Genomic DNA, 22,127 nt, shown 5'->3' on the forward strand with positions numbered 1-22,127 from the left:
GGGCCTCACAGACACCTAGTCCAGCCCTTCATTTTACAGAACAAACAGGCCCGGAGAGGGCAACCTCCCCAGAGTCACACATGTTGAAAGAGTCATAATTCAGACTCCAGTTCAGTTTCTCTGTAAATCTTTTGCACTTTCCACTCTGCCTCCTTCATACCCATGAAGTTCATGTTTATGAGGTGGAGTAGAGACAGGGAAGAAGGTGGAAGGGTCAGGAGACTAGCCTTTCTGGAAGAGTTGGAAGAGCTGGACTTGGTGTAATGAACTTTGAAAAGCTATGTTCTGTTTTTGAAAGGCAGATGATTTAAGGGGTGTTTTAAGAAGTTGAGTCATGGAGCAGGTGCCTATGATTAGGACAAGGAGACATCAGAGATGTTTGCAGACAGCTGCAGTCATGTATGAAGTGTTAGGTCCAAAATTCTGGTATTGAGGGCCTGTAGGAATGGGTCAGAAATGAATTCAATAAAAGAAAAGTTAACAGTAATAGCTTAGTAGTTGTCATGGGTAAAGATGATGGGAAAAGGCAAAGGCAGTTCCCAAGCTTTCTGGGCCGGAGAGCCAGAGGCATGCCCTTGCAGTGGCTGTGCCCATAGGTACTTGGAAATTCCTAACTGGAGCTTGGGTGAGAAAGAATTGCTGGGAGCAGTCCAAGGGGGAGAACCAGTTCTCCAAGAAAAGAAGTATATATAGAGAAAGACCATCAAAAGACCAAGGATTTTACCTTGACGCAGGTCCTCAGAAGGAAGAGAATTGCTAGCAGAGAAGACAGAGGTGGGAGGAAGAGAATGAGACTGGTTCAGGGGAACATCTCAGGAAGGCTGTGAGCAGTCACCCTCACTCATCATGAGAAGTAACAGCTATTTATTAGCGGATTAAGAACCTCTCAGAGCCCTGCTGCTTTTAGCATAACATTTTAGCATTTTGCAAGTAAATTACAGTAGCACCTGGAAAAGCTATTGTAATGTATCCCCTCTGCTGTAGCAGAGGAATGCTGCTGATTTTTTATATGTCCAAGTGCTGTGTTGTACGAAATTTTGTTTTGCACCCTGTACTTAACTATAAGGATAGGGGGTAACTGTCTTTTCATTCTAGCCCCTAGGCAAAGGCATTAATTAGCAAATAGCATCTAGGATTGAACTTGAGTGCCAGTTTCTGCATAATGCACAGCAGACTGTCGGGAGGCTTTAGTCTAACTCAGGGTCCCCAGTTCTTCCTAGCTGTGCTTTTGTGTGGGATTCATGACTCAAGAATAGTTTTTCTTGATCTTTTTATGTTAGGTATTTACAAGTGTACTTTTACTCATAAGAAGTTGGGAATCACCAAGGAGCAACTTGCTGGGAAAGTGTTGCCTCATCTGATTCCTCTGAGCATTGAAAATAATCTTAATTTCAATCAGGTGAGTCTGGTGCTGGGGCAGGGGGGTGCGGAATTCAGTTAGCAGTGAGTTTCTATTCTGTAAAGCCCCAGGAGAGACTCCTCATGTTGTGGGAAATGGCCCAGAGGAGTGTGATGAAAGGATCCTGGGAATTGGGAGAAAAGAGGGATTCACTTGACAGGGGAGCAAGGGAAGACTTCCTGGCATCAGACCTCCTTCCTTCAGAATAATTTATCTTGGGCATCATTTGCTAAGGGGTGATAGTTGAAACTGGGAGGGTGTGGTTAAATCTACCTTGAGTTGGTAGGGAGGCAGAGAGTGTGGTATTGCTGAAAGCACGGGAGGGGTTAAACATTCAGCAGTTAGTGCTACAGGAAGAGAAAGAAGATGAAAACCAGGCCACTGGACTTTGTTATGAGCAGGTAATCGCTGAGCCATCAGTTTGGGGACAAGGGCAGCAATGAACCTTGTATTCCAGGGATCCTAGAGTCATCAGGCCCATTTGGCCCAGTGTATGGCCCCTGTTCCAGGCTGAGCTCTGTCTAGTCCTAGTGCCTTCATGGTGACAGTGGCCAGGCCAGATCAGAAAAGGGGAGGCCATTGGGAGGCTTCTTGTAACAGGGTGTTGGCCTAGCCTTTGCCCTCACAGAGGGCTCACAGCCAGGGTCTTGGCTCTACTTTCTTGCCCACTAATTGATTTTGTGACTTTCCTCTCTGACCTGGCCTGTAAAGCAAAGAGTTTGATGTAGAAATCTCCTAGGTCCTTTCTACATTGAGCTGTGATTCTGTGAAATTTTCATCCACAGATAGCAGGCTTTCAGTTGAAGGTCTCTTCAAGTCAGCAGATGTTTTATTAAGGGATTACTACATGTAAGAAGCAGTGTCCAGAAGACCAGAGCATGAGTGCCTTTGCTATTCTCAACCTCCCCTATAAAGTGGAGATTGTAACAGGACCTGCCTCCCCAGGTAGTTGTCAGGATCAGGTGAAGGAAGCTTGTGTGCAGTGCTTTGTAGCCTTAAAATGCTAGGTGGAGCCAGTGCCTTCCCCCAGTACCATCTGGTTTGTCTGTGTCTGCCTAGAAATAGCTCTTGACGTGTCTCCACCGTTAAGCTGAGCTCCTTGAGAGAAGAATGGAGTCTTAACCCATCCATCCTCACAGGACATTCCATTCCTGATCAGGCTGTGCTTTTGTAGAAATGCAGAGCCATATGTGTGAAAGATCTAAAGCTTTACCCAGTTTGGAGAAGGCACAAACAGCAGCTTGAACCCTGGAAAAGAAAAGTACAGAATTTGGAGTCTGGGCAGACTTCATTTACATTGAAGCAGATAGAAACAAATAGCCCTCAGTTCAAGTCTTGTCTCTCTATCTTTCCCATGTGTGCTGGGAGAGAGCACGTGGCCTTGTGCCTAAGGACAAGGAGCCATAGCCCAGCTAGAAGTTAAGAGGGAGGACTCTGAGGAGGAAGAGGCAGCATTTCTTCCCCCACCCCCAATCCCCACCTCAAATATCCAACTCCTGATCCCTGGAAGGACAGACGCAGCCAGGGTACCCAAAACAGCTCCTGCAGTGACTGTTCTAAAAACCCTCAGGGAAGCCATGGTTTACTTTTCCTTCAGCTTCTTAGCGCTCTATGTGATTTTAATCAGGTTTCCTAGAATTTCAGGCTCTTTAAATAGGATGTGTCAGTTTTAAAAAGTGAGTGCTTCCATATTGGTTTGAATCAAGGTGGGTGTTTTCCTGAAGATTTATAAACATGAACTCAGAGTATCCATATAAATAGAATCCCTAAAAATAGACAGCTTTCAGGCTGTTTGGGACATCAGACTGCCTTCTGGTTACATCCAGAAACCTAGGAGATGGTAGATTTAGGGCTGGAAGAGAGCCTGAAAAAGTTGGTTAGTCCAAGTTCCTCATTTAAAGGGGATCAAACTGCACCCCCTGGATGAACTCCCTGCTACGGTCAAGTGGGAATTCAAAGCCGGACACAGTTAAAAGCCTGCTTTACCGAGCATGCTTAGCAAAGTGATTGGCCTAATCTCCAGTGCTGGTGTCACTGAAAAAGTGTGCAGTGGTAACCATAAAGAGTATTTTGGTAACTGATGGCTTTATTTTATTTCCTACCAGTTTTCAAAATTGTGATCTCATCTTTTTATTTTAGTTCAATTCTTTTATTTCGGTCATCAAAGAAATGCTTCATAGATTGGAAGTGGAGCATAGAACCAAGCTGGAGCAGCTGCACATGATGCAAGAGCAGCAGAAGTGAGTCATTTTCTCCTGGAGTCCAGGCATCCGGGTGCGAGAGTAGCCAGGCCTCGCTGTTAGCGGCTTCCAGGAGCTACCTGGAAAGCACTTGGGTTTTAATTTGATCCGAAGCCAGGCATTTTGCGCTTCCTTTTTATTTAGATCAGCATTAAGATTAGGTTGAAAGAAGACATTGTTTCAAAGGGAATGCATTAATTTAGTAGGCAGAGTCTTTTTTGTGTAGTTCCTCCCTCAGAAATTCTCCTATCAACATTGCTCCTTAGCATCCTAAATCTAGATTGACCCATGCCTGTCACAAGGCCACAAGAGATAAGCTTCCCAACCTTCAAAAAATTTAGATTCTTTTTTCTGTTCTTGGATCAGCTGAAGTATGTATGAAATGACTCCATACCCTAAAGCAGTGGTGTCAGACCAAAATAGAAATGAATTTCTGTGAGCCACATACTGGCTTGGAAAACTACCTATTAGTATGATCTAGGTTGTATTCTATTTTTATTTTAAAAATATTTTCCAGTTAAATTTTGATCAGGTTTGGGTGATTATATTAGTATTGATTATTAGTATGATCTAGGTTGTAATCTATTTTTATTTGTATTTTAAAAATATTTTCCAGTTAAATTTTGATCAGGTTTGGGTGGCACCTGGGAGTGCTCTGGGCCACATGTTAGACACCTCCTGTCTAAGGACTTCTTCAGTCCCTCGATGGGGACTGACCCTCATCCCCTAGAGACAGTGCCCTCCTTGGGGAAAGGAGTGGTAGTCCTGTGGTAATTACCCAGGAAAGGCTTTCCATCCATCTTTTACCCATTTAAATTGCTGCAGAATAAAGATATTAAAGGGAGACAAGTCAAAAGAAGTTCCTTCAAGTAGCAAGACCTCCCAGCTCCATTTAGGGCATGAGACAAAGACTTGAAAGTGAACATGTTTGGTGTGTGATGTGTCGAGCGAAGCCTTTTTTGTTAGAACAGTCCGATGGCAAATGGAACATCTGAAATGTTCTTTATCCATGTAATATCGTTGAGATTGTCAGTTAAAAGACAGAATTCATTAAAGCAAGAGAGAAACATGTCTCTAAATAAATGTGTGCATTTGTCACACTAAGATAAAGTACAAAGCCCAACTTTATTTCAGGGGAAAATAGTTCTAGCTTTCTCTAGTACACACCTCTTTCTGCCCATTCTCCATGGGCTTGCTTGAACCCAGTCATCTTCATGAATTTTTCATGATTACCTCAGCCTTGTTGGCTTTCTCTGCCCTTTGATTGCATTTGCTGGCAGGACTGCACCTTTGGATGCTTGCGTTCTGGTATTCTAGTTCTGTTCCATGTCTTTCCCAGGTGAACTCTTGGAGATTGCCTTTTGCTTGCTTTATTATCTTCTCTCTCATCTCCACCCACCCCAACCCTTCCACCCAGCAGTACTTTAGTCTAGTTCTGGACCTCCAACAGGCCCATTGGGTGAGGCCTCCACAATCCCCAGGAAGCCCTAGTGTGTGTCAGAGAGGTTTGTTTAGTCAGCATGGGGGTGAGGAACCTGATAGCATGAGGGCCCTCAGGCAGTCAGTAAAACATTTATTAAGCACCCGCTTATCGTGGTCATGGTCTGGGATACATGCTGGGGGTATACATGTTCTTTTTTTGCACTCTCACCTGGCAATGATTGGGCTTGATTCTTATAGATCTTTGGATATCGCCAATCAAATGAGTGCATCTGAAGAGACAAAAATTCCTAATGCTGGTAGTCAGGTAAGAGGGTTTTTGAAATTTTTCTTTTTCTTTTTTTTTTTTTTTTGGAGGGGGAGGGCAGGGCAATTGGGGTTAAGTGACTTGCCCAAGGTCACATGGCTAGTAAGTGTTAAGTGTCTGAGTTCACATTTGAACTCAGATCCTCCTGACCCTGTGGCCCATGCTCTATTCATTGCGCCACCTAGCTGCTGCTTGAGATTTCTTTAAATTTTTTTTTTACAGACTGCTTGAAAATAGGATTCTACACTTCTAGGCTTTTTTGAGAATAATGACATCATTGGATTTCTTTTTTGTGTCTGTTTAACTTGGCTAACTTTTTAATTTCAACAGATTGACAAAGTCTTTAACAATATCGGAGCGGACCTCCTAACTGGTGGTGGGTCAGACAGTAAAGAAAATGGGATACAGAATGCACAGAAAAAAGTAAGCTTGTTTGTTTTTAATTTTCTTATATTGCCTATTTTTCCTCATAAAGCTGTTTGAATATGGTAAGTTTTTGTCAGAAAAACATTTAACTTATAATGCTTTCCAAAAATCGTTAAGTAAATGGGTTTTGTTGAACCTAAATGTATGGATAGAATGAAACTGCATATTCAGTGTGTTGTAAAATAAGCAACTGCTAAAATCTCTAAGACTCTCAGATTAAGTTATTAAGTAGTGGTAATTGATGTTGATCTTTTTCTCTCACTTAAAGATTTTCTTCAAATTTTCATTTTTTAATTTGATACCATTACTATTTATTTCAGAAAAAGTGTTAAGCTTTACTGTCAGAGCTAATCATAGCCATGCATGATAGATTTGACTTGTAGTGTTCTACACTGGGGTGGGGGGTGGGGCACACACAACTTTTCGAGGCCATTGATTGCAGCCCTCTCATTGCACAGATAAGGAAAGTGATGCACCTCATTTTACAGAAGAGTTACCCTTGTTCCCTGTTGCAATATCCAGTGATGTGTTTTTGTGTATTTTGGGAAGGCTTGATTAACAACTGCATTTTTATGTTTTTAAAATAGCATTTAATTTTTATGGTATTAAGAATCTAATTTTATGCAGCTCTAGGTACTAATTGCAGACTTGTATATATTTACCTGTGGAATGTCAGACTGTTCATTTGTTATTTATGTAGCAGTCTCATGTCATTTTCATTTTGATAGTTCATACCATTTGCAAACGGCACATTCATCAGCTAAAAAGATAATGAGTGTGTTATCCAAAAAAGATTCTTTAAAAGAATCTTATGAAGTGTGCTAGGGGGTCATAGACCACTGATGTTTATTGGCTGTCAGTTTGGGGGTGGGAGAGTTAAGAGACAGTGTCTTTTATTTGTTACCTGCTCCATTCCTGATTAGAGTGTGTATTCCCAAATTAGAATCCTTTCCCAGCTGGGCCTGGATGATCGTAGTCCCCCTGATTTGAGAACCTGTGTGTATGACAAGTTGTTGCTCTGGTCTTTTGGTTCCCCCTTAAACACTTTTCCTGCAGGTTTACTTCTCTCTAACAAGTTCAGCAATGTCAAAGTTCCTTAGGTGAACTTTCATCTTATTTCCTCTGACTCCAACCCTAGACTATAAAACACTGTTTCATTTGTTAATTAAAAGAAGCTTAGAGTAGAATCCTGGACTCAACTGCTTAGGCTCAAAACATTTTTAATTCATTCATGTCTATTAAATGTCCACTGTGTGTAAGATACTATACAGAATACAGTTCTGGGAAGGATAGGATCCCTTCCCTTCAGATGCTGAAGTGGTAGCAGGAGAAAGAAGATATGCGCAGTGATCTCACTTTGGTCTGGCATACTTCCCTAGACAGTGATTTGTTAGGCATTGTTCTTTCTCTGAGATTTGGGGGAAGGTAAAGTAAAGTAAAGTTACGCAAGGTCTTTCATGGGAATGGGCCTCAAAGTAATGGCCCTTCCCTCCTATAGACCATAAAGTGATGATTCCAATGTCAGCTTTCCATAAGGAGCAGGTCTAGGTATGTTCAAAAAGTCCTTTGCCGTTTAAGCTTTTTAACAAGAAATGTACCTGCCTTAACCAGGACAAAACTCTTGTTTATGTGAAATTATTGTCAAACTACTGTGTGAGTATACCATTTTCCAAATGTTTCTTAGCAGTTCACGTTTTTGTAGAGCTTTGAGGCTTAGCAGATACTTTCCCCATAGCTCCCCTGTGAGCTGTGTTCGGCCAATATCATTACTGATCACACTTGATGTGTGAGGAAGCCGTGCCTCTGAGAGCTGGTGAGCTTCCTACATTTCGATGCTACTCAGTCCTGGGCCTCAGGGCTCCAGCCCAGGCCTTTGGACTAGAGGCTGAGCCGTGTCTCTGAGACTTCTGTTCTGTACTTGGTGAAGGCACCTTAACAAAACCTAATCTGTGAAGATTCAAGATTAGCTGGAAGATTTTTGCCTTAAAAAAGGAACTCTAACAATGCCACATGAACTGTCTTTTTTCACTTTGAAGGCATCACTGACACTTGAAGAGAAGCAAAAGTTAGCAAAGGAACAGGAACAGGCCCAGAAGTTGAAAAGTCAGCAGCCGCTGAAGCCCCAAGCCCACACCCCTGTGGTGCCCATCAAACAGGTCAGAGTTTATTTTCCTTGTTATTATTTGCACCCTTTTTGGACAATAGTCATATAGAGTTAGTGCTGCCCAGGAGACACATTTATAAAGACTTCTTTAAATTGTACATTCTCAGAGGGTTGTGGTTAGGATGAGGGGAAGATTGTCACTGAAAGGTAAATGACAAATGCCAGGCCTTCCTTCCCCCAGTCTAAGGTCTGGCAAACACTTGTCACACACACCTAATTCTCTGTAAAGCAGGCAAAATGGGCTAATTTTTGATGTTTTTTGAGTAGAGCTGTGGTGTTTTTTGTTTTGTTTTGTTTTTTAAATACTCCAATTTAAGAACAGTAAAGGTGCCAGGATCAAATACATGCAGTTCAAAGAGCTGATCTTTTGATTCCTTATAACCTCAGTTGGTGGCAGGAATAATTTGAATTTTTGCTTGTCATGACATTTTTATTTCAGAAGTCTTCCTTAAACTCCTTGTTAATGTTAACTGAAAAAAGTTCTCCCTCTGAAGAGATGGAGAAATCATCATAAAATTATGTATTGTGAACAAAGCATTTTTAATAAGTTCAGTTGACAATGGCTTCTTGAGCTGAATTTTTCCTGCCACATTTAACGTTAATGTGCTTTATGTGATTTAAGAGTGTAGCTTTCATGCAAATAGCCATAATCACACTGCTGTTTTGTATATTTTGCAGACTAAGGACTTGACAGAAACTTTGATGGATAACATGTCTTCTTTGACCAGCCTTTCTGTTAGCACTCCCCAAATTTCGGCTTCCAGTAGCTTCTCTTCAGTTCCGGCCATGGGGATGGGCATGGGTTTTTCCACATCGGTTGATAATGCAAAGAGAAATTTGACAAATGGCCTAAATACCAATATGGGCTTTCAGACGCCAGCATTCAGCCTGCCAGCCAGTGCAAACCAGCATCTCTTCAGCAGCCCAGTTACACCGGCAGCAACCCAGATGACTCTGGGGACTCCTTCTAGTTTACCGAGCCTGCATACTCGGAGGGCTTCATCTGGAATGTCACAGCAGACCGCGCACAGACCTACTGATATGTCTGCTCTGGACAGTCTGTTTGGGCCTCAGAAACCCAAAGTTAGCATGAACCAGTTATCTCAACAGAAACCAAACCAGTGGCTTAATCAGTTTGTACCTCCTCAAGGGTCCCCAGGGCCAGGCAGTTCCGTAATGGGAACACAGCTGAACATGGTAGGACAGCCTGCCTTTGGTTTGCAGGGCAATCCTTTCTTTAGCCCACAGAACTTTGCACAGCCTGCCAATATGACTAGTAGCAGCTCAGCTAGCAATGATTTAAAAGATCTATTTGGGTAAGGCAGCTTGTGTTCATTTTGAAGAATTGATTGCATTTTAATCATGAGTAAGCTGATTTCCATCTTGGTATGTTTGATTGAATATCTGGCTTGGAGGAACTTTCCCTACAGGAAGGAGTCTGAGAGATTTGGTGGAGGAAAACAAGGGCGTCCACGTCAGCCTTGTAGCGATGTAGAATCCTGTCGTTTGTACACATTGAATGCAGTTTGATTTATTTCCTCCTGCCTTCTCCCACATCCTTCTCTCCCTCCCTTCCCCTTCTCAGTGATCTGAAGGCATGGCCCTAACCAGGCTCATTTAGAGCTGAAAACATTGGTGTCAGTGGCTCATCTCTCCCTGCATAACTTGGTGTGACAAATCAGTGACAAAAAGGAGTCGATGGCACTGGCAGGTTTTCTCTTCCCAGTGCCACCAGGGTCCACATGCCGCTGCTTTTCAGTCTTAATTTTAATTTCATCTTTACCCAATTGCTTGAATTGATTCCTGAATTGGTGTTTCTCTGAGTAAAGCAAACTGTAAACATATAGAAAGGATCATGTCGTTTGCTTTTCTCAGTCCTTATGCATTTTGTTGTTTTCTAGACAGTTCTCAGCAAGTCCTGCAAGGTATCACTCACCTTGCTTCTCATTGGTTCAAACTGTAAAAGCCTCGTAAACCATCTTCAATGCAAGACAAATCATTGTAAAACCTGGTGGAGCATGGTCCGCCTCCTGACGTAGTGGGTTTTGTTCCTGGGCTCCCCAGGGAGTATTTGGGATCGTTTGACTCTTTCTTCCTGTGCCCATCTGAACAGAGGAGCCCGACTGGATGGGCACAGTCACTTGGCACAGCTCTCTGTTGTGGGGCATTGCCCTGTCTCTTCTTGCCTTCTCATGTTTGAACTGAAACTTGTGAGGTTGCATTTTCCAAGGCAGATTTGTAAGAATCCAAGTGTATTTGGTGAATAAACTTTTAAAGTTAATGCTGTATTGCTCTAAATGTAATAAACTTTACTTCTCCAAAAATGAGCAGTTGTATCTTCTGCTTGCCAACAGTGATGCTCAGCTTGCCCATGATACAGTCTGACCTCTTCTCCGTTAATGCCACTGAATGTTAATTCTTCCTTTCCTAAGAATTTCAGGAACCTTTATTCTAATGTTTTGATGTTCAGAGTTGACCGTTTGGTGGAAGGAAAGAATCAATTCTTTAACATTTTTACAGAAGACCTACATGCTTTATTTTTTAAAGCCTTTCACTGATGACATTGTTCTTTCATTTGCTGCTTTAAAAAAAAAAACCACAGGGCCTTATGCTGTAAATGTGATTTGTATTTTGTTAAATTATATTTCCATAGTTAATGCAGTGGTAAATTTAAACACATCTTTCAAAGAACTGTGCGTGTGTTCTGGTTGCTGCCTTCATATTTTTATTTTGAATTATCTGGGACCAGCAGTGGTTTTAAATAAACCATGTGAAGTTTTGTGTGCTATTGATACTCTTAGTAGGTGTCCTGGGTTATACTGAATTTGATTAAAAATGTGATTGGATGATAACAAATCAATCTTGCTGCCAACATATGGTATGAGGGAACTTTTAAAAAAAATAAATCCACTTTCACATCTGATTTCTGCATGAGCTGTACTTTATTATATCTGATCTTAGCATTGACTTATTTAAGGAACAACTTGTGATAATTTACTTCAGAAACATGAAGCATTAAGAAGAAAGGATTATTTTGCCATAGAAAAGTATATTTGTGATATGATTGCATTCTTTGTAAGGATATTTTTATTACTGTTGGGGGTTTGAATCATGCTTGCAAAATTCATACATGGAATGAATATTTGAAGAATTTAAAGTATATTTTCTTTGTGATACCGAAGATAATCACTGTTTAGTTGAGGCATTTTCTCCTTAACGTATCTGTTCCTAATTAACAGGAATGGCAGAGTTGGTCATAGGTAGTTTGGAGGGGTGAAGAACTGGGGGTGGTCATAAGCAATTTATGAAAATCATCTGCTGAGGCTTGGAGAGGATTGTGATCATAACTGATGTCATAAGGGCTCTTTTGCAATATTTGGTTCCTGATAATTTGGTTTTAATTGAAAATTAATACCTCAAACTTTTGGAAATATAATTGAGATGTATTCTATCACTTAAAAATTCTCCCATTCATTTCATACACATAGAATTTCACTTCAGTATATTAGTTGATTTTACTTCCACTGCTCTGTTCCATCAAGAAATTGTTTTGGGAAGATGACTATTATGGTAAGTTAAAAGAGGATTGGGAACTGTGTGAACAGGGTTGTTTTTTTTTAAGTCACGTGGTCTACAAGATTATTTTTGTCTTGTATTGGAACACTAATATTTAGAATAGATGTTCAAAATTTGATAAGAATTTGCAACTTTATGAACAATTGTGCCTTTCTCTTTTTTCTGCCAAGTTCATACTTTTCTCCTGAGAAAAAAAGCAGAATGTATGTGCCATTTTAAAAGGAGATGCAAGTAGACTTTATTTCCCTCTTCCCTAAATGAGTTTCTTTCCTGGAGCTTAAGTGAATGAAACTTGCGAATGGGTATAAAAATTCCTGTGATGTCTACCTCACAGCATTGTTGGAAGTCTCAAATGTGAAAAACAGTATAAAATACTTTGCCTGTGAGCATTTGAATAGGAAAAGTTTAAAGTTGTAGTTTTTGTTACATTTGTATACATTTTATTACACTTATTGCAGACTTAATTATCTGAAACAAATTCATAAGAATGTTAAAATCAGAATTTTCTAGGTGAAAGGGACCACCTGCAAGACCATTTGGTTTATTTTTTTTTTATTAAACTTTCTTTTTCATCTCCCTCCTACTCCCCTCACTGCCCAGGAAAAAAATAGAAAGGAAAAACAAAACTCTTGTAATAAATATGTATAACAACGCATTGCCATGTTGGTCATGTCCATAGTTGTATCTCATGCTACATATTTAGTCCATCACATATTTGCCACGAGGTAGGTTTGTGATTGCTCATTACTCTGATTAAAGTTATTAAATCTTTTGAAGTTGCTTCTTTTTACATTGTTTTTATTTTTATTGATTGCGTCTCAATTCACTCTGCATCAGTTCACTGAAATCTTCCCAGGTTTCTCTAAACTGACCCCTTGATGGTTTCTTAAAGCACAGTGATGATGATGATGATAGCTGTTATGTAACCTGCCATGTGTCAAAGTGTATCCTTGCATTAATATACCACAATCTGTTCAGCTGTTCCCCACTTGACAAGGCATCTCCCTTCCCATCCCCACTTAGTTTTCAGTTCTTTGTTGAACAGAGGAAGAGGCTCAAACCAAGAATGTTTTGTGAGTTAATTGAAGAGCCAGGCCTCCCTGTCAAGTTTCCAGGACTGCAGCGACTTGTTTGCACTAAACGCACACTGCTTCCCATTTATGTATTAAGGTGCACCGTATCTCCAAGAAGCTGTTGCTGATTTCATTTGATCTTTTCTCCCACTTACAGCAGCACTATTTTTACATACTGCCTTATGGGCTATTTCTTTCTTATCTTTACCAACCAGAAGAACATTTTTGGTCTGAAGTAGGTACTCAGTTGCATTGAAATTGTAGTGTTTCATTCATCCAGCAGACAGTTATTGACTGCTTAATGTGGTCTTGGCTTTAGGTCCCGAAGGATGAGGCAGACTAGTGGGACATAAATGTGGCCATGTGGGGACTCTGAGTGCCAGGAGAATGTTTGAATTTGAGCCTTTTGGTGAAGTAGAGCCATTAGGGGTTCTGGTACTGTGTGCTATTAAAGGAGATTCAGACCTTTATCTAAATCTTAGAAGCCAGATCACATCTAGAACAGACAGTGTAGGGAATAGTCTGGTCTTTACCTGCCTTGCACAGGATATTTAGGGACAGTATGGAGCCACATGAGCTAGATGGTAGGCATAATTAGGCTGTGTTGGAAATCTTTTAACTTTTGGGCCCAAAGAGTGGTTTTTAGTGAACTGAGGACCATATTTCAGGGGCTCCCTGTCACTTGCATGGTCAAATGCAAACTCCTCTGGTTATTATTAGAAGACCTTTGGAACCTGATTCCTGCCTTATTGTTCATACATTATATAGATCTGACAAACTGCCCATCTTGTCATTTTTCACATAAAATCCTCCCTGTGTTTTTGGCTAGACTGTTCCTGATGCCTAGAAAGCTTTCCTCCTCCACCTCTTAGAATCCCCCCAGATTTTGCCACCATCTACATGAAGCTTTTTATGGATTCCCCCAACTGTTGATGCTTTTTTCACTCCCTAAATTGTTTTGATTTGTCACATATGTTTCACACATATGTGCGTGTTTTTTATCTCCATTACAACTATAAGCTCTTGGAGGACAAGAGCTGTTTAATTTTTGTCTTTGTATCTATAGTGTCTGGTACATAGTAGATTCTTAATAAATGCTAATTGAATTAATGAAAAAAATTTTATGTCATTTTTCACATTGTTTAGATTTGAAGTTAAAGTGAATTTTTAATGCTCTTCAGCAGTTTGCTATGTAATTAAGCACACCATTTTCCTTGTAATTAGAACCTATGTCATGGAAGCCTTCCAGTGATAAACTTCTGCTGGTTCTAGGCAGGCTAGTTCTCAGATAAAAGAAATAGTTAATGGATTTTGGTGGAATGGTAGGGATAGTATTGAAGTTTTCAGAGCTTTTGAATCATGTTCATTTGTTCCAGCCTTAGGGAGTTTGATTTTCCAAATTGCCATTGATATGGGCTTGTGCAAACTTGGGCCAAACTTTTATTCTAATCTTCCAAATCTTATCTTTCACATGTATTTTTCTTTGATTTCAGAAGATGCTGTTTATAACTTGTGAGGGATAGGACTGAATAACCATGTGTCATGGATGAACAAGGATCAGCTAACGTCTGCTGTTCAGAGTTGGTGTGCAGTTTTTGGCTTGTGATTTTTTGTTAATGGGATAGGCAGTGGCAATAACAGAGATTTATATGCATATTCTTGTCTGCTACTTATTTCACTGATTTCTTGGGAAAGGCTTCACCTGGGGAATGTGCTTGACATGAAAATGTTTTGGGGGCCTCACAGTAAACATGCATTAACCACCTACTGTGTACTAGCAACTGTACTAGATTCTGGAATGAAAAGACAAAAATAAACAGCCTTGCCTTGGAGAGACCTTATTTTCTGTTAGGGGAAAGCACAAAGTAAGTATGAGGGAATTAGGGAGGGATTAAGAAGGGGAGTGTCAGGAAAGACCATTTAAGAGGTGGGGCTTGGACTTGGATGGAAGAGGTGAAGCTGGGGCACTCATTCCAAGCTCATGGCTTGTGGCATTGCCCAGAATTCTGTCCCCGTTCTGGTTCCTGGTTCACAGCCTTGCAGTTGACCAAAAAGTCCAAAATGTATGACTTCAGGGATCATAAGTTAGGCCTGTCAATCCAGTCATTTTAGCCAGTACTCACCAGACAAGGAGTCCCATTCCAGGATTCCTCCCTAGCCCCTCTAGATGGTCTCAGTGGGATAATTTAGTTCAGCAGATACCTAAGCACTGACTGTGTGCAAGGCCCTCTGCTAGGTAGGTGGGGGCAGTGCAGGAAAGCGCACAAAATTATATCCCTCGTTCTTGGAGGACTCTACAGTTTGCAGAGCTCTCTCTGTAACCAGCATTTTATACTGAGCCCAACCTCCTGAAATGTTCTCCAGCAGAACAAAATCAACTCCGTCCCTTGAAAGCAGAGTGCTCGGCCTGGTCCAGTACCTAAACCACCATTGGGAAATAATGTTGAACCAACTGTGGTATATCAGTGCAACAGAACATTTTATTGTAATAAGTAATCTAAGAGAAATGTGGATCAGTAAATAATGTGTGTCCTAAGGGACTTACAGATATCTCAAAACAGCCCTTGGAGGTAGGTGCTGTTATCTCCATTTTGCAGTTGAGGAAATGGAAGCAAACAGGTTAAGTGACTTTCTGAGGGTGAATGAACAAACCTAGTGGAAGGGGAGACTGAAGGAAAGGAATAACCCCTTTATAGCCGTTATGATGGCTTTTAAAAACATAGATGTAACAGTAATCGTAATTCATTTTATTATTGCTTATGCAGCACCTCTGGGATACTTTTTACCTGATTCCCTCTAATTGTTAGTGTTTCTATCTTAAATCAATTTCTATGTACTTTGTATCATGTCCAGCCTTTTCCCCTTCCCATAGAATGTAAGCTCCTTGAGGGTAGGAACTCACAATTTCATTTTTGTCTTTTGTATGCCTAGTACCTAATACAATCCTTGGCAAATAATAGGTGATTAATAAGTGCTTGTTGATACTGTTGGATTAAGCTAGAATGGTTTTTTGGGCCACACCTATGCCTTTTTGGGGGTCCAAAGTTAGAACTATTCGAGTTAGGGTGTTCGATTTAGAGACAGAAGACCATAGAATTTGTCTGATCCATTTACTTCATTTTGCATATGAGGAAACTGAGACCCTATGAGAGGAAATGACATTCTCCAAGTCACACAGTATATGATTGAGGTATCAGTTTCTCTGACTCCAAATTCCATGCTCTCCCAGTATCACATACATGTTTGTTTCCTCCATTCGATTTGCCATCTCTTTAACAGCCCTAAGGTTGTATCTTGTCTTTGAATCATCTAGCACAGTACCTTGAACATAGTAGTTTAATAAATGTTTTGTTCATCAGCCCACTTCCGGTAAGGAGTTCCCCTCTCTTTGGCCTCCTACCCCCAAATGCAGATCTGCATTCACTTCTACATTGTATAGTGTAGAGTAATTCGGATTAAGCAATTTGTCTAGAAGCAGGATAAAGAGGCTGGCCTGCATGCATTATTACGCTGGCACCACCTCAGAAGGTTCATACATTCAGTCATCAAACATTTACTAAGTACTTAACAAGCACCAGGTTCTGTGTTAAGCTCTGGCATTTGAAAGATTGGAAAGAAGGTCACTAAAGATTGTAAAAAAAAAAAAAAGCCATAAGTTTAAATATTAAGTCACATTCGTTTTAAGCATCCAACCCCTTCTTAATCTCCAAATCCCAAACTGAGGGACTAGGGAATGAGGAAGGGCAATATAGAGGATAGAGTGCTGTCCATGGTTTCACTATGACCTGAAATCAAATCCTCTCCAGCACTTAAACCAACTGTGTGGCCCTGGGCAAGTCCCTTAACCTTCCGTTAGCCTTGTTTTCCCCATTTATAAAGTGGAGAAAACTAGCACCTACTTATGGAGTTGTTGGGAGACTCAAATGAAGAGAACATATAAAGCACTTTGTATGTAAAGGTTAGTGATTCCTATTGTAAAATGAATGGACTGAACTCAGTGGGCTCTTAGGTCCCTTTGAGCTACAAACCTGTGATTGTCTGCTAAGAGTAGGTTGAACTGACCTGAGTTGAAGTGGAACTCAGTTGTGCTGTGGAAGGATCTTTTAATTCTAAACTTCAAAAGGTCTCTGATTTCCCTAGAGTAGATACTTCATCCCAGTCTCTTCCTCTCTCTGTCTTTTCCTTTTCTCTCTTTCCCTTCCCTATGTCTGTATCTCTTCCCCCCCCCCACCGTCTCTGTCTCTCTCTCCCTCTTTGTTTTTCCCTTTCTGTCTCTCCCCCCAGATCTATCTCCCCCCTTTCTCTCCCTCTGTGTCTCCCCTATGTCTCTGTTTCTTTCTGTAAAAGTTTACATTCCCATTACACTCTCCTTCCCTCTTTTTTTCCCTGTCTCTCCCCCCATGTCTGTCCACCTTCTCTGTTTCCCTTTTTCTTCATCTGTCTCTGTCTTTATGTCTCTTCCTATCTGTGTCTGTCTGTCGTCTCTGTCTCACACACATACACACAGTCGTTTGGCTAGTCAATGAATCTCTGGTCATAGTATCTCAGAATTTTAATTGGCTGGACCTCAGATGAATCCTTCCCAACTTAGAAGAACCTGCCAGACCTTGTTCCTACCTTTCCCCTCGTGCTCCTGAGAGCCCTTTGTTGCCTCCATCCATCCCTTCACAGACCTTTGGACTGGACTTCATTGAAGGGAACACTTCAGTGACAGAACTTTGCCTAAATGTTTATTGACTGACTGGTGCCAAGAAGGAAACAAATGAAGGAACCTTTGTATTTAGCTAAAAGATCATGTTAACCCCATTGCTTTAAGCCAGTCATTGGTTTCTTTCAGCCCTTCCCCGTTCATTCTAAGGCTGTGCTGTCTCCTAACGGCCAGAAGGTGTCACTGTAGCCCAAATAGTTTACAATTACACCTGTCTCTAACAAGCTATGTGTACAAATAGGTTCCAGAACCTATGTCCTCCAATATTTGCTGTCTTCTAGGCTAGCTTTAAAAAGGATGGAGACTTATGGAAAGTAAGTAGTGGCCAAAAGTTTGTGGCACCTGTTTGCTTCATTTACCAAATGCAGGGACTCCTGGGATCATTGATTTAGTATTGGATGGGAAGTGAGAAGCCTTTTAGTCTAATGCCCACATTGTATGGATGAAGATCACACAGGTAATTATAATGCCAGAAGCAGGACTTGAACCCAGGTCCTTTATTTCAAACCCAGTGTTATTTCCACTGTCCCCAACCCTTCATCTGCGTCATTGGGTGACATTCTCAGCTTGACTCCCTGCTTCTTGTATGCTACTCTTTACCTCCCATCCTGGGTGGCTAGATGGTTCAATGGATAGAGTGCCAGGCTTGGAATCAGGAAGACTCATCTTTCTGAGTTCAAATCTGGCTTCAGACATTTATTAGCTGTGTGACCCTGGACACGTATAGCTTAATTTTTTTTGCCTTGCTTTCCTCATCTGTAAAATGAGCTGGAGAAGGAAATGGCAAACCACTCCAGTATCTTTGCCCAAAAGAACGCAAAATGGGGTCATGAAGAGTCAGACATGACTGAAATGACTGAACAATAATAGCACTACCCTCTTTAATTGGTCTATATGAAAACAGATGTTAGGTCAAACTGTGGCAATTAGTTCTGTGGAACATGCATTATAAAGGAGGCAGCTAGACAGTATTAAAATGGGGTTTAGTTATATTAATGATGGGGAGATGGAGACAGTGAATAAAATGCAGGGCTTGGGAATGTGAAAGACCTAGATTCAGATTTGACACTTAGTAACTGTACAAACTGTACAGCCCTAATTAAATCATTTAACTCTTCTGAGCCTCAGTTTCCCTCATCTGCAAAATGAGAATAAGAATATCTGAGGGCTGAATGAAATGAGAGATGTAAAGTTCTTTGCAAACCTTAAGGCTTCATTGTATATATACACATCAGTCATTATGTTATTGTAGAATTATGATGGTTGGGTCAATCCATAACATCACCTTTTAGGCTTATGTAATGTAATGCCAAGGAAAGGCAACTTCCCAAGGTTCAGAATACCAGCATAGGTGCTCTCCATTTTATTCAGTGACAAACCAAGAACAGAGAAGGTCAAACATGACATCATTCAAAATACAGCATTTACTAAGTATGATTAAATAATCTCCAAGGACTACCCCACCCCAGGACCTTCCAATCATTCAATCAATTACAAAGTCCCTGTTCTAAATACTTCTCCACCCCTAGGCTATACCTTCATTTAGTCCACCACAAAGCCCCTCTTCTCAAATGGAGATTAGTTTCCAAACATAAGTAAAGTACCTTCATTTGTTCAATCACAGAGCACAGAAAGGTCAAAAGTTCCCCATCCCTGGATCACAATTCAATCTACCCCAGAGTTACATCAAGTTTAAACACAGCACTTAATACCCAGATGGAGGTCTTTTCTTCATCTTGACACGAGGCAAGTTCTCAGCAATCTTAGTTCCTGGGGAGACAAGGCTTAGCAAGGCCATAAGATACATTGCCAGTCCCTTCATGAATTCATCCTCTGTCTGTAGAACAGTCCTAGAACCCCTGAAAACATTAGCAAAACCCTCTCCCAGGATTTCTGTAAACATACAACAAGAAAATCCTTCTTCAGGGCTTCTGAACCAACAGAAAGGTTCCCAGACCCCTGCAACAACAGCACTGTCCTTCACCAGTGGACAGTATTCATTCTGTCTGCAGGACAGTCTCAGGGCTTCTTAACCAAAAGCCAGGTTCCAGGACTTCTTCAACAACAGGACTGTCTTTCACCAGTGGACAAATCTGGCAAAAGAACATCAAAACAGACAGACAAAGTACCTGCAAAACAGCCATGTCTCCTCAGTCCTTGGCAGCTCAGGGGGCAGGTCTCAAAAGTCCAGGGCAATTCAAAGCGGCCACCAGCAATTCTCTTAGTCTCTCTCTCTCCACGAGGTGCTGCTTCCAAAAAAAAAAAAAGGTTCTTCTGCCTCTCTCTTGTCTCTCCAAATCTATGTCACCAGCTCCTCCCAGTTCAGGACTTTCTTTTCACATCAACAAGTCCATCCCACAGGTGGGATTAACAAGCTCTGGGTTTTAACACAATCAATTTGAAAACCAAGCCAATACAGGGGAATCTTTAATTGCCATTACTATCACAGCTTATTGTGAAAATGAGACAGTATCTGTAAAGTGCTTTGTAAAACTTAAGTGTCATATAAATGTTGACTCTTCTATGCCTATCTTATGCTGTAGATGAGAGACAGCCAAGGAGGGTGAGTAGAGAGCTGGAAGACCAAGGATCAAGTGCTACCTCTTGACATATTCTGACTGTGTGATTCTGGGCTAGTCACCTACTCTCTCACTGCCCTGGACTCTAAGACTAAACTGTAGAGAAGGTATCAGTCTACATCAGTAAAAGTTTTTCTCATTTGGGAATTCTTTATATTGATGAAATCATAAGTGCGGTTTCTGACATTTAGAAAGTTAAAGAGACATAGTTTCTGAGCAATTTAATAATCTTATTAATATGGCTAGCATGTTATTAATTTTTTAAAAGTCAGTGGTGCCCTCAAATGCCAAAGACAACCATGGTGGTGGGCACATGGCATATATGACCTTGGAAGAAGGGTGTTCCTGAGGGTGGCAATCAACTCTTATTGGTTAGTAATGAGAGAATGAATATTACAATGAGGGGGTGGACCTATTCTAATAAACTGTGTCATTTACTTCTGAATTACACCCAGTCTTGGACTATGTATTCAAAGAATTTATACCCATCCAAACCTGAGTAAAATGCAATGGGATTAAATTCCTTGTAAGGTTGACTGGAGTCTGACCAAGATTGAGGAGAGTTAATTCAATGTCCTTCGAGAGACTGAACTTTGAAATGAAGACTACAGAAAAAGAGGAAACTCAAGATCTCCCCAGATCATTAGTTATTAATGATTATTTTTCTCAAGTCCCTAGCCTTATTACTCTGGGAACTAATGGATAGTGTTGTTGCTTTTCTGTCGTGTCCAACTCTTCATGGCCCAATTTGGGGTTTTCTTGGCAAAGATACTGGTATCATTTCCCATTTCCTTCTCTAGCTCATTTCTTTTCTTTTTTTTTTTTAAAGCAATCAGGGTTAAGTAACTTGCTCAAGGTTTTTCTGGGTGCGGTGCTGAGTATCTGAGCCCAGATTTGATCCCCAGGTCATCCCAACACTGGAGCCGGTATTTTCCTTCTCCAGCTCATTTTATAGATAAACTGAGGCAAAGAGGGTGAAGTGACTTGCCCAGGGTCACACAGCTAGGAAGTGTCTGAGGCTAGATTTGAACTCAGGAAGATGTCTTCCTGAGTCCAGACCCAGTGTTCTATGCACCATGGTGCCACCTACCTGCTCTAAATAGTTATGATTTACTAGCACACTTCTGGGTCTATAGCACCAAAAAGGATAAGAACATCTACTCTAACAGAAATCTTAGGAACATAGAATCATAAATTTAGAGCTGGGAAAAGATCATGGAGTCCAACTTCCTTGTTTTACAGGGGAGGAAACTGAGGCACACAGTGCTTAAGTGTCTTGAGCAAGTCACTATACTAGTCACAAAGCTAGTAAGTATCTGAGATGGGATTTGAATCCAAGTCTTTCTGTGCTATCAGGATTAGAATTTATAGCTATGCTTTGGAATGTTTTGTTGCCAAATTCCAATAATCCTTCAGGAATATGGAGGTGAATTGATATTTCCCTGCAGAGCATAGCAAATTAGCTGATTGGAGCATAGTAAGAATGAAGATGGCAAACTCTTGATGGGGGAACTTAGAGGCACATGCAGTCCTGCTCTATTCCAGAGATTAGAGCTGCAAGTGGGTCCCTGGAAGGTGACTGCTAGTCCAGTTAGTCTAACAAATGAGGTTGATTAGGTGGAGCTGAATGAGGGGAAAGACAAAAAACAAATTTTTAGAATATGAGTTCATTTAAAGCACAAGTCATCAGAGGTCATTGGTACAGGGAACCTCCAGGTGAAGAAAGTTCCATTTCCCAATGTAAGTCACTACAGCTGCTTAGAAGATGATGCTAATAATTAGTGTATATATATATATATATATGTATAATATTATATATTATATATTAGTATATATATTATATAATATATTATGTATTTATTCACTTTAAATATATATTATATGTTTATTATACAATATATATATATATAATTAGTATATATTAGTATATATATAGTACATATATAGTGATTTAGAGTTTGCAAGGCTTTTTTGTCTATTTTACCTCATTGGCTATAACCACCATAGGAGGTGTTATCCTTATTTTATTTTATTTTTTTATTTTTGCTTTTTGGAGGGGGGAAGGCAGGGCAATTGGGGTTAAGTGACTTGCCCAAGGTCACATGGCTAATAAAGTGGGGTCAAATTTGAACTCAGGTCCTCCTGACTCCAGGGCCTGTGCTCTATTCACTGCACCACCTACTTGCCCCATATCCTCATTTTAGTAATGAGGAAC

The 22,127-nt window shown here is 40.7% G+C and overlaps 1 protein-coding gene across 3 annotated transcripts in view; it reads left to right on the plus strand.

The window, feature by feature from the left end:
- Positions 1–12,342, plus strand: part of SCYL2 (SCY1 like pseudokinase 2) — a 65,670-nt gene extending 53,328 nt beyond the window's left edge. For all 3 annotated transcript variants that reach the window (XM_069095216.1, XM_069095215.1, XM_069095217.1), the window contains 6 exons: positions 1,281–1,399; positions 3,539–3,639; positions 5,320–5,386; positions 5,717–5,809; positions 7,849–7,968; positions 8,655–12,342. In XM_069095216.1, coding sequence (XP_068951317.1) covers positions 1,281–1,399; positions 3,539–3,639; positions 5,320–5,386; positions 5,717–5,809; positions 7,849–7,968; positions 8,655–9,296 — 1,142 coding nt within the window. In that variant the 3' untranslated portion in view covers positions 9,297–12,342. The remainder of the gene's footprint in view (positions 1–1,280; positions 1,400–3,538; positions 3,640–5,319; positions 5,387–5,716; positions 5,810–7,848; positions 7,969–8,654) is intronic.
- The last annotated feature ends 9,785 nt before the right edge of the window (positions 12,343–22,127 follow it).

The sequence above is a fragment of the Petaurus breviceps genome, unplaced genomic scaffold, assembly GCF_028583685.1.
Source record: "Petaurus breviceps papuanus isolate PSGF00001 unplaced genomic scaffold, PetGlider_PUasm1.0 225, whole genome shotgun sequence".
In the NCBI taxonomy this organism is placed as follows: domain Eukaryota; kingdom Metazoa; phylum Chordata; class Mammalia; order Diprotodontia; family Petauridae; genus Petaurus; species Petaurus breviceps.